Source organism: Nannospalax galili, unplaced genomic scaffold, assembly GCF_000622305.1.
Source record: "Nannospalax galili isolate Female #2095 unplaced genomic scaffold, S.galili_v1.0 scaffold571, whole genome shotgun sequence".
Taxonomy (NCBI): Eukaryota; Metazoa; Chordata; class Mammalia; order Rodentia; family Spalacidae; genus Nannospalax; species Nannospalax galili.
Window position 1 is genome coordinate 228,991 of NW_008330297.1, and position 16,485 is coordinate 245,475.

At 40.6% G+C, this 16,485-nt stretch overlaps 1 protein-coding gene across 3 annotated transcripts in view; it reads left to right on the plus strand.

The window, feature by feature from the left end:
- Elovl6 (ELOVL fatty acid elongase 6) overlaps positions 1–16,485 on the plus strand; it is a 143,139-nt gene that overhangs the window by 91,442 nt on the left and 35,212 nt on the right. For all 3 annotated transcript variants that reach the window (XM_029568610.1, XM_008843449.3, XM_029568612.1), the window contains one exon: positions 4,526–4,657. In XM_029568610.1, coding sequence (XP_029424470.1) covers positions 4,526–4,657 — 132 coding nt within the window. The remainder of the gene's footprint in view (positions 1–4,525; positions 4,658–16,485) is intronic.

Below are 16,485 nucleotides of genomic sequence, written 5' to 3' on the forward strand. Positions count from 1 at the left end.
ATGACATTTTTCACAGAATTGGAAAAAACCATCCTAAGATTCATATGGAAGTACAAAACACCTTGGATAGCCAAACCACCTTGAGCACTAGGAGTAATGCTGAGGGGATTACTATACCAGATTTTAAGCTGTATTACAGAGCTATAGTCATAAAAACAACATGGTACTGGCATAAAAATAGACCCATAGATCAATGAAACAAAATCGAAGACCCAAATATGAGTAATTACAATTTTAGCCACCTGATATTTGACAAAGGGGCCAAGAACATTAACTGGAGGAAAGACAGCATGTTTAGCAAATGGTGCTGGCAAAACTGGATTTCCACCTATAGAAGCATGAAACTAAACCCCTATCTTTCACCCTGCACAAAAGTCAATTCCAAATGGATCAAAACCTCAATGTAAAGCCTGAAAACTCTGAAACTGTTGGAAGAAAACATTGGGAAAAACCTACAAGATATATAGGTGTAGGAAAGGATTTTCTAAACCGGACATCAATTGCTCAGGAAACAAGGGCAAGAATTAACAAATGGTATTTCATTGAACTAAAAATCTTCTTTACATCAAAGGAGACAACCAGGGCAGTGAACAGAAAACCCACAGGATGGGAGAAAATCTTCACCAGCAACACATCCGACAGAGATTTAATATCCAGAATATATAATGAACTCAAAACAGAATCAAGAGAAGAAGTAACCCAACTCAAAGATGGGCTAAGGAGCTGAACAGAGAGTTCCACAAGAAGAAGTAAAGATGGCTATGAAACATCTTAAAAGATGTCCAACATCACTAATAATTAGGGAAATGCACATTAAAACCACTTTAAGATTTCATCTTACCCCAGTCAGACTGGCTAAGATCAAGAGAACAAATGATTCCAAATGTTGGAGAGGATGTGGGGAAAACTCATCCACTGCTGGTGGGGCTGCCAACTTGTTCAAACCTTATGGAAAGCAGTGTGGAGAACTCTTAAAAAACTTACAAATGAAGCTGGGCATGGTGGCACAGGCCTTTAATCCCAGAACTCGGGAGGCAGAGGCAGGCAGATCTCTATGAGTTCACAGCCAGCCTGGTCTACATAGTGAATTCCAAGACAGCTGGAACCATAGGGAAGACCCTGTCTCAAAAAGTAAAAAAAAAAACAAACTACAGTTATACCACTCCTTGGCATATACCCAAAGAACTTGTCCTATTGCAGAGACACTTGTACATCCATTTTTTTGCTGCTCTTTTCACAATAGCTAAGAGATGGACGAAACCTAAGTGTCCCTCATTTGACAAGTGGATAATGAAAATGTGGTTCATTTATTCGATGGAGTTTTACTCAGCAGTAAGGAAAGATGAAATCATGAGCTTTGCAGGTAAATGGATAGAACTAGAAACTGTTATACTAAGTGAAGTAACACAGACTCAGAAAAAAAATTAACATATGTTCTCCCTCATATGTGGATCCTAGAACCAAACCCTGATAAGTGAGTATGTATCCAGACATAACTACAGGAACCAGGATAATGGAAAGGAACCAGGGCAGTAAAGGAAGAGAAAGAACCTGAAAGAGAACAACAGTAGGAAACAGGCCTTAATAAGGGAGCTATGGCTAAAAATTGGGTTAGTTTAAGGGAAGGGAGGGGGGAAGGGTATACAAGGAACCTAGGGGATAAAGGGATAGAAGGAGCTCAAGAGAGGTAGGACCACAGGAGAAGGGTATTATTAAGGGAGAAAGGGGGGAAATGGGGGCACCTTAAGTGGGAAAACTGATGGAGGGGTGAGAGAATGTGAGAAATAAACAATGCCTAGCTAGTTTTGAAAACCAGAGGGAACCATATTGTTCCTACAGCCTACTGAACAAATTATACATAGCAGATCAAGAAATATATGTCTAGGTAAGGTTTATCTGAGAACAATTGGGCTTTGCCCAAGATTTATCTACATGATACACAGTAACTCAAAGTACCAGACTGGTGGAACTAACCTTCTTGGATGTTTAACAGACATACTTTGAGGCCTATAATAATTTGGTCAGAGGGACATAAAGGACAGTTTTTGCTCCTTGCCCTCCTAGGTCAACTATTTCCAGAGGATTATAAGCATCTCTCAAAATGTCATGTAATTGTGGTGGGTCACCTGTCCTCTTGATCACGGAGGCCAAGGAGACCCTACCAGATGGACTTGAACTAGTGTCCAGTCTACAAAGAGGAGGGTCAACACAGAGGAATCATTTCCTCCATGCTTCCAAACCAAGCCAACCATGGTCGAGCAGGACCTTTGACTTATCTTCACATAGGCAGAACTGGTAAAAGAAAGGAGCCATGGGCTCCTCCCAAGCCCATGTGACCCCTGAAGAACAGATCCTCAAACGGCTTTAAGAGTAAAAACAAATTGGTTTATCTGGGCCAACTGTATGGACTTAAACACCCAAGAGGAACGTATAACCAAAGATTAAAGGGCTAATATATTTTTTTTAAAGTGTCCATGTTTATAGCTAAAGGCTACATAACAAGCAACAATGCCAGTAGGAGATACCTTCTTGAGCTGTTGGCCAGGGTGGTCAAAGGAACTCCCAGATAGTAACCCAGCATAGAATTGGGAAAATGAACAGCAGACCCCATGCTTATCTAAAGGAATATTGACAACTGATTGCTGCTAGGTGAGGAACAGCTGACCCTCCTAAAACAAAGCTCTCTAGATAGGCTGACTGGATTCACCAGATGGACAAGTAGTGGGGAATGGCTGGGGGTGCCAACAACATAGAAGACAGTAGCAGGGATATCAGAGTATAAGGGCTCTAGTTGGGGAGGGAGGCTGTGGGAGGGTGCTATCTGGGAAGTGGGTGTATAGTTGAATAAGACGGTTTGGGATGTTCTGTGTGATACACACACACACACACACACACACACACACAAAATTTTAAAAAATGTATTATATTTGAGTGGGAAGCATGGAAATTTACGTCATGTTAGTTAGTAGAGGTGATAAACATTACCATTGAAATCTACCCGATGACTTTATAGACATACACAGGCGCCAAGGATCCAAGTGCAACCGATTATGAGTAGTAATAATCAGGTACATACAGATTAGAGATTCATGTGCCAACATAGTGTTAGTAGCAAAAACAGTGAGTCTTTCTGCAAGGAACAATATATTTTAAAATGAAATGGAGATCTCTTTTAAAGGTTAAAAACTCATTCAATCTTATGTCTTACAGGGCTTATACTGAGTTCAATATTGTATAACTGTATTAAATTCAACTGTGAACCTAGAAACTTGCAGCCACTTGTGAAAGAGATGTACTCTTGCTCTGGAGCGTGTTACTGAATCTGTTAAAGCTGTAGTGAAATGCGTTTTCTAATCATGTAGTTATTAAAAAATTTTTAAAAATGATTAAAAAAGTAATAATTCTTCAAAACCTAAAATTTGCTCCTTAATAATTAGTAGATGTGAAAAACATTACCATTGAAATCTACCTGACGACTTTATATCCATGTTCAGATGCCAAGGAGCTCAGAAAGTAACCAACTGTGACTAGTAATAATCAGATATATAGAGATTAGAAACACATGTGCAAACATCTTAATGTCAATTGCATTAAAAATGAATTTTTTCTATATGAAACTGTATTTTAATAATGAAATGGAGATCTTTTTTAAAGGTTAAAACCTCATTTAATTTTATGTCTTATAGGGTTTATACTGAGTACAATATCGCATAACTATAATAATTCAACTGTAAACCTAAAAATTTACAGCCAATTTTGAAAGAGATGCGTCTTAGCTCAGGAAATTGTTATTGAATATGTCAATGCTGTTGTAATGAAATGCTTCGTCTAAGGATGTGGTTATTAAACAATTAAAAAATAATAATATAATTTATTTATATGAGTCTTTTATCAGAATAGGTAATCAGATCCCCCTGGAACTAGAGTTAGAGACAGTTGTTAGCCACTATGGGGGTGCAAGAGCTGCCAGTGCTCTTAACCCTTGCACCCGCTCTCTAGTCCCCTTAGCCACAGATTTTTATCCAATGCTACTCTCCTGAAGAGATAAGTTCAACTGTCCTTTAGGGTATCCCCCCTGCTTTAAATTTACCCTTGATGCTTCCCACAGCAAGATAGTTAAATTTGAGACTTGTTTAAATTCAAGTTTTTGGACAGTTGTGTTATAGGCAATTCTGTGTATCTGACATTTATGCCTTTTATTAATGTTGAAATCTAATGCTTTAATCCTTGCCTTCTAACAAAAACAATTCTCTTTTAAATTCATTTCTTGGCCCAAGAAATTCTAAAGAATAAAGTTAATTCCTCCATTGAAAAGGTTACTTGGCTGCACTGAGATTGTTGATCTCAGGGCCTGCCTTGTACACTGAATGGCTCTCACTGGGTCGGCCTCCAGCCACAGGATGAATTTTCCAGGCAGAACCTGATTCCAGGTGGATAGATGTCTCTTCATTGAAGTGGGGCAATGCCTAAGAATATGTTTTCACTGCTTTCTAGTCAGGGAACTTGTTCATCTGTTTCTTCACAGGAAGAAATCATTCCTGTTTTCGGCACTGTATGCTGCCTTTATATTTGGTGGTCGGCACCTGATGAACAAACGAGCGAAGTTTGAGCTGCGGAAGCCACTCGTGCTCTGGTCGCTGACACTTGCGGTCTTCAGGTAGGTCACTTTCATCTCCTTAATATGATCCATCTATTTCACCCAGGTTGCTGAAAGAAAGCAATTCTTGAGTGCCTTACTTTATGCCTGATGTTTTTGATATTTCAATTCATCGTAAACAGAAAATGAAATCACACAGTATGCCCTTTGTTCTCGCCACATTTGCGCTGATTTACTCAGTCTTCTGTTTGGTCAGTTTTTAGGCCTTCTCTCTTCCTGTCCAAGTTGGTCATTCGATAATCCCAGTCATCTGTTAGGACTAGAAGCAGTTCATCAATTATATTATTCTTGTTGTAAATGGGAGGCTACATGCAAAGACACAAGTGCATTGAAGAACACTGGGGACCAGGGCTCAGATGTCATGGTTGTGCTTTTGCTACTGCTTAATCTAAAAATGGCACTGAGACATAAGGCCAGATGCTGACCCTGGGTCTGTGCTGGCATCACTATGCAGAGAGTGCTTTTACCCTGCATCCCCTCCACTCTCATCCCCTGCCCTATTCTTTGTACTTGGCAGACAGAGTGCAACATAGAGACCGTGGAGGTGAGGGCTGTGCTTTTCAGGGGCACCTGCAAAGGCACACATCCCTCTGTTAGCTTTAAGGAGCATTTCCAGCCTTGTAATAATAGTTCCCTATCACTAGACTCGTTATCACACAGCAGGGGTCCAGGCAGGTGTCAGAATTCACCAGTGAAGTATGTGACTAGGCTTGGGAAGGGAGTTGGTGGGGGACAGCAGGTGGAGGTACACTACAAACACTTCACTGTCATACAACTATCTGTGGTTTTTGTATTATACAATAGCTATTCTACTGTGAAGCAGAAAAGGATGGTATCATTAAAAGCCTCATTAGTCACAAAATGCTTCTTAGGATCACCCGGGAAGAGGATTTTCCCATGAAACTCCCAGGAGTTGAAGATTCCCTTATGATGATGCCTGGGGAATGCTCATCTGCTTACCACTGTCTACCTTTATCTCACTGCATTTTGGCAGGCCCAAGGTTCGAAGTACTTGTATTGGGTCTATCACTGAAAACCTCTTCCAGTTCCATCCATGTGGAGTCAGGGTCCTCTGTGACACAAAGTACCATTCATTGTGTTTATATTTAGCGTTGACTGGGCATGATCTACCCAAAGTGTTTTGATATTTGAAGGGGGGATATTCTTTATTTTCTAATGAGGCCTTTTAGGAAAAGCAGTATTCATTTCAGTGTTCCCTAAACCTTTGTCATTTCTATTTTGTAACTTAAACATGCACAGCACATTGAGGTACTATGACTCCCATGCACTAGGACCCTGCTTGATAAATAGTCAGTGTGTGGCGGGTCTTGCTTTAGACATACAACTGCTTTTCCCCTTCCCCAGATAATTTGGAAACAATACAGACTGAAGTAATTCTGACTGAACTATACCAGAGCTAAAAGACAAGGGCTGTTTCCAGTGAACAGAGTATTGTTTTCTCACTTAAATGAATAATTCTTTCTGGTTAAATCTTCAGATTTTTCTAGTTGACTTATAAATTGATTCTTTTTTATAGTTTGTTTCCAAAAACCTGAAAAAAAACAAGATGTGTATATTTTCATTGACTTCTTTCTTTAAATCTATAGATCCCCCCTTTTGTGTCCCCTCCCTCCCCCTGCTATAATCCATCCTTGGAAGAAACCACACCCTTCACTCTTTAGACATCATTCCATAGAGTTTCCCCTAGACTGGATCTTGTTGGAGTATACTCTTCTGTTCTGTGTTTGTCTTATCAGTTGGTAGTTATAGCTAGAGGGTTGATTATATTCCTTAATCTGTTGGTTACCTTACTTCCTTCCGAGCCACTTTTTATATAAAACTTAAAAAACCAAAACTGCATAGAGGAATCCAAGCATGGACAGTCTAATTTTGTACAAACTGATCTTAATATTCTAAGCAGGAATGTGGAAAACAATCTTACTGGAAACGATGGTTATGTAAACTCAGCGTGGTCCCTTGTTTGGAAGACAGTATTGTGCTTCCTTTATGTTAAAAATACTGTTCAAGAACGTACGTTGTAAGTTTTACTCATCAGTAGTAATGTCTATATACTATTCATTAATATATTTAAATACTTAGTAAAATATTTGAAGAGATAGCTAGAAGAAGATGATGTCTTGTGAGGACAAAGGAGACAGCCTTTTAATTGCTAAGTGCCTACTATTTACCAGAAAATGAAGCAGTGTTTCGGCACTAAGAGCTTGATTTTAGTGCACTTGGTAATTTGGAAACTTAAATGTTTTCCTGTAATGTGAGATCTTCTTTTAAAAAGACAAAGCAGATATATTTGTACTTTTTGAAGGCTGAGTTAAAAAAGTTTTCTATGTATGAGCAGATTTTTCTCCAAACTCCATTTCTTAAACATTGGTCATTGGAGCCTAGAACAGGCAGAATGAGGGAACACCACAGGAGCCAGGTGACCTGAGACATGTGGGTTGTTTCAGAGGTCAGGTCACACACTGAGACGTAGCCACATTTTCTTTGCCTCCACACCAAGATAAATGTGACACATCCCTAGTATGCAAATAGCAAAATAAATGGTCAAGGCAAAAAACTCAATAAATAGTAGGAGCCTAAAGGCCCACTCTCACAGAGAAAATAATCCCCCCCATTTACTCCACACTCCCAGAGCTGGGTCCCTTCCGGGATTAAAGACCGGCAGCCTGCTGGAATCTAGGCAATGAGAACTGCAGGTTCCCTCCACCATCTTGCTCAGTTATCACCAATGCCAATTTTGTCCTTGGTTATTCTACAGAAGCATTCATTGCAACTTTCAGATAAAGACAGCCCCTTTCGTCCCCAGCCACACAGCCTTTTTGCACTCCTGTTCCCCAGGAATTTATTCTGTCCACTTTATCTTCTGAGACAACTAAAGGAAACAGCTTCTTCAGTGGACAGTCCAGCCAGAGTTCCAGCGCCAGCCCAAACTGCTCAGATCTCCTTCCATCAACCTTGTTGGACCCCCTTCCTTGCCCTGGGAGCACCAGCTGCATAGGAGTTCTCTGACTAGATTAGCTCATTGACATTTTCCTTTGCTTTCTCGTGCCTAGTCTGAATCTGCCATCTCTCTAGTCACAATAAAATGACATCAACTGAATCCCTTCATTCCTTCTCAGAAGCAAAGCACGGTAATAAAAATAAGAAAAGCCCATTTTTCATACTTCGAAAGTAAGAGAGCTTATGAACTGGGCCTGTATGTGCTGGTCTCCACCTATAGCCTTAGTTCTGTGCCCATTGTCTCTGTGTCATTTGGTGAAATCGACCTTCCTGCCTTGGCTTCCTGAGTGTGGGCAGGATAGATGCCCACCGCCACAGCTGGCTTCATTGTCAGTATTAATAGCTCCTCATTCATGCCAAAAAGTCTCGGTTGAAATTGAAAATAAGGAGGCAATTTTTTTATAACCCACTGTGCTGGTTAGCTTTAGTGTCGATTTGACACACCTGGGTTGAGGGAGCCTCAACTGGGGACTTGCCTACATTGCACTGGCTTGTGGCATGTCTGTGGGGCATGTTCTTGATTATTGAGTGATGTGGGAGAGCCCAGCCCACTGTGGGTGGTGCCATCTCTGGGCAGGTGGTCCTGTATTGTTTAAGAAAGCAGGTTGAGCATGGGCCAGGAGAGCAAGCCAGTAAGCAGAGTTCCTCCATGCTTCAGCTCCTGCCTCCAGGTTCCTGCCCTGAGTCCCTACTTTGGGCTGCCTCCATGATAAACTGTGACCTGAGAGATGTAAGCCAAATAAATCTTTCCTCCCCAAGTTGGTGTTGGTCAGAGTGTTTTGTCTTTCAACAGCAATTGAAAGCAAACTAGAACACCCACTGAAGAATTACATTGATCAAAAAATGGAGAGGGGATATAAAAATCTTTGCCAAATTACTGCTAAGCAATCTTTATGTTTAGTATTGACCTTGCATCTGAAATTTCCTCTCTTGTCTGAAATATTTCCAAACATTGGACACATCACAGAAATTTAAAATATTCAAACTGGATCCTCTAACATCAAAATCTCCTTCTCTTCCTCCCTCTCTCCCTCCCTCCTTCCCTCCCTCTTCCTCCTTTCTTTCCTTCCTTCTGTCCCTCCTCCCTCCCTCCCTCCCTCCCTCTCTCTCTCCTTTCCTTTCTGTTTGAACAAGGTTTCCCTACATATCTTGGGCTGAGCTGGCCTCAAACTTGCAGTGATTCTCCTGCCTCGGTCTCTCAAGTGCTAGGATTCCAGGACTACACCAGGAGGCCCAGCTTGTGACTATTATGTAAGTCATTCATAATACACAAGTAGTTCTTCCAGTCCCCAAGGTGTTTGGATTCTTCTTCAGTATTTTAGCTGCCTACCCATCTCTGTTTCCACAGACGTTTCAGTTTCAGTCTTTGTCAGCTGGCGTCTTTGGTATTACAACCACTAATGGGTGCCCCTCAAGTGTTTGCTCTGGCCAGGGCTTTCTACTTGCCAAATCATTTTCCTGTTTAAGCATTGATTCAGGTGTTCATGGTAGTTGCATGCCTGTAGTCTTAACATCCAGTAGGCAGAGGCCAGCCTGGGCTACGTAGAAGTTCGAGGCCAACTTGGGTATACATATATATTTGAATCTCATTTGCCAAAAATTTAAAACGTTAATCTAGATGTAAAAACTTAGTTTTCTTGACCCCCCCCCCTTTCACCACCACCCTATACAGACACGTCCATCGAAGCCAACACAGGTTCCTGGTTTCATGCTTTGGACACACTGTGCTGCCTTCCCTCACTCCATCTGTCTCCATCCCTACCTCACCCCAAACCTTAGCCATCGTTTAAACTTTAAATTTCACCTCTATAAAGCCTTCTCTGAATACGTCAGTCCAGAGTTCCACTTCCCCTCCCCTTGTTAATGCATCTTCTACCTGTTGTGCTGGACCTGCTTGGTCGTCCATCTCCCCAAGCAGCCGGTGTGTCTTGATGCCCCTTGGGCTAAAGACCTGCCATAACTCCAGTTCTTGGGGATCTGATGCTCTCTTCTGATCTCTGCAGACATTGCAAAATACAGGTGCACTTACATGCATGCAGGCAATACACTTGTACACATAAAATAAAAATAAATAAAATATTTAAAAAATAAATACGTTCTGAAATGAGAAGAGTTTGCTGACGGGAAAAATGTCACCCGCTAGGCAGATGGCATGTGGGCTCTGACAGGTCCTTTCTCTCTTGCCTTGCTGACCTGAGGATCACTCGCTCTCCTGTTGCAGACTTGCAAACCAGACAAAGCTGTAGGGCTGTGTATGCTTGGAAAACAGCCTCCAGTTATGGCCTGTCTCTCCCAGGAATTACAGACATACAACTTTTCCTGATACACCACTGGAAAAGCTATTCAGCTATTCTTTACTTTTTTAATTAATTAGCTATCTGGTAGCTGTTAATTAATTTATTTATTTTTGCTACTTTTCTGGTAATCTCCATGCAGGGAAAAAAAAAGAGAGAAAAAGAAAAGCAAAGCATAAAGTCTTTAATCTTATTACCCACAGATATTTAGTGTTACTGTTTCAGGAAATACTCTTCCAGTGATTTAGTGTTACACTTGCGATTCTTTTGTCCTAATTTTATTCTCTGTAACACAGGATATTTGAGTTTGGACAGCGACATGATCTCTATAATATCTGTGTATCACAGGTGCTGAAACAACTGAGACAGCTGACACACAGGTTGCTTCACATCATTTTGTCATGATGAATTAGTGCTTAAACAGCTGGCCTACCATAGCTCCTTTGAAACTTGGTTAAAAAATAACATGAGCTTTCTAAAAGAGATTGCATGTAACTTAGTGTGATCTTACAACAACTGCATTTTTTTTTTGTTAGATTGCTTAGAATTAAAATTAAGTTTGATATTACAGTGCTTACAAACCTCCTCTGTTATCTCACAAATCCTTTAAAGGATCTTGCTCGACAGGGTTTTTGGTGTGGTATGTATGTGCTGTGTGTATCAAGCTTTTAAATTTCTTCAGAAATCTATTACAACTAAGAAATGAACTTTTTCTTGTGAAATTGCCTAATCGCATAATCTAAAATGTAGCCTGTAAGACTAGCATCCACTATTAATATGAGGCGACCACAGTCCTTTGTCGACGAACAGCAAACATTAAAATGAATAACATGGGGAGTACTAGACTGTCCACTTGAGGAGATCTGTTAGTAGGGAGAGATGTGACTGAAGCTCTCTGGGCTGAGCTTTTCTTCTACAAGTCCACATGTCCACCAGGTAGGAATGGGAGGGAAGACTGCAGGGAAACAGTGGATACCCATGTGTGGCATAGAAACTTTGCTTGCCTACACTATGGTTATCTTCATCTGTTAAATCAATAAAAATTTAAAAAAAAAAAAAAAAAACCTCCTAAACTTGCTGCCTTTCCTGTGAGAAACAGTATTCACAGGTCTTTTATGACCCCAGTTATAAAATTATTGGCAGCTTTTCCTGAAAGTTTTCAATTTGCCTTCTCTACATGTCCACCAAAAGTTCAGAAGAGTTGGTGCTCATCTCTTTGATGATGGTCTTGATGATGATCTCACTTGACTTTGCATAGACCTAGGAAGCTTGAGTTTCCCCTTTATGGCCCAGCAGATCTAAGCTCTGCTACAGGTGGATGGAATTGCTTAATTAGTAGCCAGCTCTCCTTGGAATTCAATTCCTACCATCTGTTGCAAAAAAATTTACAAGTGAGAATTGGTGCAGGCTGTTTGGTCCCTTATTATCACTTACAACCAAATTGTGCTGCCTGAGGCTGTGACACCCAAGTGTCCCCATGATATTTACTGTTATCTGAGGTAGTTCTTAAGAGTTTCAGAGTCCTGAGATTTAAAAGCAGGTCTTTGTCATTGAAATGACTGACTTTTTTAGAACAGTATTTCATTTCTTGCACACCACATGTTCTTAACACTATAATAAAGCAATGGGTTTGTTTTTTTTTATTCATTTCTTACATTATCGTGCAGTGGTTGGTATAAAGAACAGTCCTGTCTTCCTTCTGTCCCTCTCCTCTCCCTCTTCCCTGCTCCTCCGCCTTGTCTCTTTCTCCTCCTCCTCCATCTCCAGAGAATCATCGCCATAACAGAGGGTGTGATGAAGTAGCCAGGAGAGACTGTTCACTGGTACAAGTATTTGTATTAACCCAGAGCTGGAATAGAAATTTCAGTTCATCTTAATAGAATTGCTTATGCTTTGAAGACATTAGGAAATCATGAGATATTCCGAGTTGTCTCATGCAGGAGGCAGGGTTTGGGTTCTCTGAAAACTTTTAGCTTCAAATTAGTCTTTCTATCAGCTTGATAAATAATAAATAAATAAATATCTAGAGCAGTGTTTCAGCGAGCAGGAGGGACGAGCTGAGAAGAAAATGCAGTTAAAGCTCTAGACCATTCCAGCCTTGAATGGCTCTGGAGATTTCATCCGTCCTTCTCAAACTGGTTCTTGCCAGCTGAACACATTTTTGCTAAGACTAAACTCATTTTCCATCATACCAAGGAGTGAAAGATTCACACTTGGAGCATTCCCTAATCTGCTGATTTACACCTAGGATGTATATGTAATTCTTTGTTCTTCTTGAAAACATAGATCCTTTTGCTGATAGGTTGAGGTCATTAAAAGTCAAGGGAAAATCACTTGTGTTCTAGTTTGCCTTCAATTGCTGCGTCAAAACACTGACCAATATCAACCTGTAGAGGAGTTTATTCAGCTTATATCTCCCAGGTCACAGTTCATCTCTTAGGGAGCCCAAGGTAGGAACTCGGATCAGGAACCTGGAGGCAAGTGCTGAAACACAGACTATGGAGGAGTGCTGCTTACTGACTTGCTCCCCTGACCCATGCACAGCCCGTTTTCTTATACAATACAGAACGTCTTTATGTGTAGAATGAGATTGTAAGGGCACCAATTACAAACCTGGGCAGGTGGCTCCTGCTCCTAATCCCATCATCACTCTCAGAGGCTGTGGCTAGGGGGGTTGTTGCAAGTTCCAGGCCAGCCTGGGCTACATGAAACCGAGGGCACACTACTTTTAGTTCTTTACCTTCTATGAGAAGGGTCTCATGTAGTTAATAAATAATAAATGATAAATGACCAATGTTATTGCTCTAAGGGATCCTAAAAGAAAATGTCACACTGTTCCATACACCCTATACCCAACATCAACCAAGATATCATGGTGTTTTGTGGAATTAGGAGGAAAGGATTTGAGAGTTTTTGTCTTTGGCCTTTTAATCCTAGCACCAATAATAGGCATAGTATATTGGGTGCTCATAAGCACCTGGCACAGGAAACATTCTTACGTGAAATTTCTTACTTTATTTACTCTTATTTTATTAATGAGAAAACCTAAACTCAAGAAGTTAAGAAACTTCACAGTAAAATCTAGGCAAAGCTTCACACCATATTGTCATAAAAGACAAATAGTTCCACGCAACTAACCTACTGCAGAACTGCGTGTCCTGTGTTTGCTTTGCTTTGTTTTTAAGACAAGGTTTTTCTATGGAGCCCAGGTAGGCCTTGAACTCAATCCTCCTGCCTTCACCTCCTGGGTACTGAGAGTATAAGGCTCGTGTTTGCCATCATCATGATCTTTGACTGTATGACTCTATGGCATTTTTGAAGATGAACAAAGTAAATCGAATTACCAGTTCTCCTTTGTAAATGTCACCCATATTCAGCTAATGCTAGTCCATTTACATGGGGCCGGCTGTGACAGGAAGGAGGATATGGCATAGTCATAGCTTGAATTGCAAGATGAACTCCCCTTGTAATGTCTGGTCTCAGTGTCTTGATATGACAGTGGAATGGTGACCTGCTCAGACAGTGAGAAATTGTCCTGTCTACTCAGAAGTTCTCATTGATAATAGAATAGACAGACAACATTAGCAGCTGCCATCTTAATTTTCTGTTCTTACCTCCAAAGAGACATAGGCTTTTTGAGTAAATTTCAATTAGAAATCTTAGAAGTTTGGCATTGACCTGCATTCCGAGACTGTAGAAACCAACTCCAGGCTTGTGAGCAGTCTGTGTATAGATGTGTTAGGCTAAACGTATTTTTTTTTAAATGTACCATCATCGCTATACTTGTTAATGAAAAGAAGACTCAACTTCTGTTTTCTCTATGAATTTTTCTTTTTTAAACATTTTATACTAAACTGAATATATGATTATCACATGAAATGATTATCAATATAAATTTGCTTGAAAAGAGGGGAAAATGAATAACCTAAGTAAAAAATACTTGAGTAGATGATATTTTCACAGAAAAAAAAATTGGCAGTCTATTGTAGAGTCTATATTAAAACACTATTGTAGGCAAGTTACTCTCCAGTTTGACTTGCTGTTGCAGTACCATCACTTGGGTGATTTACTCTTCATTTTCATTTTGACTCCCATAAAATATACAAGCTATAATGTATTAATGGGGGCCCCATGCTTGGCTTTGGGAAAAAGAAATTGCACACAGTTAGCTTAGAAGAATGACTCAGCTGTTAAGAGTACTGGATGCTCTTGTAGAGGACCCAGGTTCAGTTCCCAACACCCACATGGTGGCTAACAACTGTCCATAACACCAATTCCAGGTGATCCAATGCCCTCTTCTGGCCTCCACGGGTATTGCACACATGTGGTGCACTTACATGAAAGCAAAACACTCGTGCACATAAAAATGCACTAATTAATTAAAAAATCATTCCTGTATAACTTGTGTTCCAAAGGAAAGGACTCTGATCAAAGAAGCCGAAAAACAAGCAAATTGAATCTAATTGCAGAGGACTGAATAAGCAGTTGTTTAAAAAAAAAAAAAAAAAAAAAAAAAAAAAACACCAGAAATCACGTCTGTAATTTGCACAGAAAACCACATAGAAAGCAAAGGCTATTTTTTCAAAATTATTTTCTCCTTCATCCCACTAAAAGTTGCAAAATATTGTTTCTTCATCTAAAAACTGCATAGATGTGAGCCAAGTACCATGGTACATGCCTGTCACTCCTATACTGGGCAGACAGAAGGGGGATAGAGTGTTCAAGGTCAACTTGGGCAACATAGTGAGACCCTGTCTCAAAAACCATACAAATAAATTTAAATGTGGATGTGAAGTGATTTGATTGCAAGCATGGAGTCCTGGTTGTGACATTAGTGACAGGTGCACACCAGGAAAGTCAAAGAAGTATTTTTGCTGAACAGGGAGTGGTGTAAAGGACAGCTGGGCTTGGGAATGTTCTGAGAGTTCATTATTGTTTTCTGTATTGGATTGAGCCCAAAAGTGGGAAGAATTCCCTTTTTTCACTGCCAAGTTTTCAGTCTGTTGGATGACTCTGGTCTTCTCCCAAGTGGAGTGGGGAGGGCTGAGTCAAGACACACACAGTGATTTCCTCAGGAGCTCTTTCCTCAGGCTTGGTCTGTTCACTGTAGTCATGGCAAGCTGTTCAGAGCCCACCTGGCCCAGCCTTCTGCAGAAAGTGCAAAGCCCAGATACCATGCCAGCACAGGAGCTGAGTTGCTATCAGAGGCTCTAGGAAAGGAAGGAGCCGTCAATAATAAGAAATGTTAATAAATGTTTCTGTCCTGAACACTCATATTCCAAAACTTGTAATACCCTAATTTAAAATGAGTAGCCCCACCCCACCCCAGTTGAGAATAGGCAACCAATCTAGACAGTATATGTCAGGTTACTACAACCGACCTAAAAAGAATATACTTTTAGGTGTTGGCGAGATGGCTTAATGGTATTGGTTGCTCTTACAGAGAACCCAAGTTTGGTTCCTAGCACCCACATGGTGGCTAACAACAGTCTGTAACTCCAGTTCCAGGGGATCTTGTATACCCTCTTCTGACCTCCATGGACATTGCATGATACAGGTGCAATTACATAAATACATTCAGGTAATACACTCAAACACATAAAATAAAAATAATAAAATATTTTTAAAAGCATATGCTTTTGCTGTGATTCACCAGCTGTGTTTGTCACAGTAGGCCAGGACTGGTGGCTCACTTGTGTAGCTAGTGCTTGGGAGGCTAAGACAAGAGGATTGCTAAATGGGCATTGGGCTGGAAGTGTGGCTCAGTGTGCACATGCCTAGCACACACAAGCCCCAGGGTTCCATACCCAGCATGGCCATTGCCCAGACCCCACTAGGACTTGTGAGGCCCCTAAACAACATTGTTCAGATGGTAATGAGCAACAGAGGAGTTTCCCACTTCAACCCCACTCCGTGGTGGCAGTGTTATGAATCTAGCTTTGAAATGAAGTGACTCCTGAATACATTTAGATACAGCAAAGCTCATCCTTTCAGGAATATTTCAGAATATCACAATTCATGTAAAATGCAATCAGGCCCCTGTTTTGCAGATGAAAGAACTAACAGAAGTATTTCCTCATGGGCCGTTGCAGGTTGGAGTTTGCACAAAATCACCAACACCATTTTAGTAGAAAGCAGCAAGTTAAAATTTTATTATAACCGGCAGACTGTCTATCTTGGAAGTAGAAGCAGCCCCCTAACATTAGCAGTTTAGGGTTTTTATAGGATTACAGAAAGCATAGTTTAAACAGAACATCTGTGAGCCAATCAGGTTTATACAACATAGCAGAATTTGAATTTACCAATCAATAGTCTGTTACTGCTTGGGCAAGCAAGGCAAGTGTACAACTTGGCAATTTTAAATCTTTTTAAAAAAATTTTATTTATTATTTTTATTTTATGTGTATGCATGTATTGCCTGCATGTAGGTAAGTGCATCCGTGTCGTGCAATGCCCGCGGGGGTCAGAAGAGGCTGTTGGATCCACTGGGACTGGTGTTATGGACAGTTGTTAGCT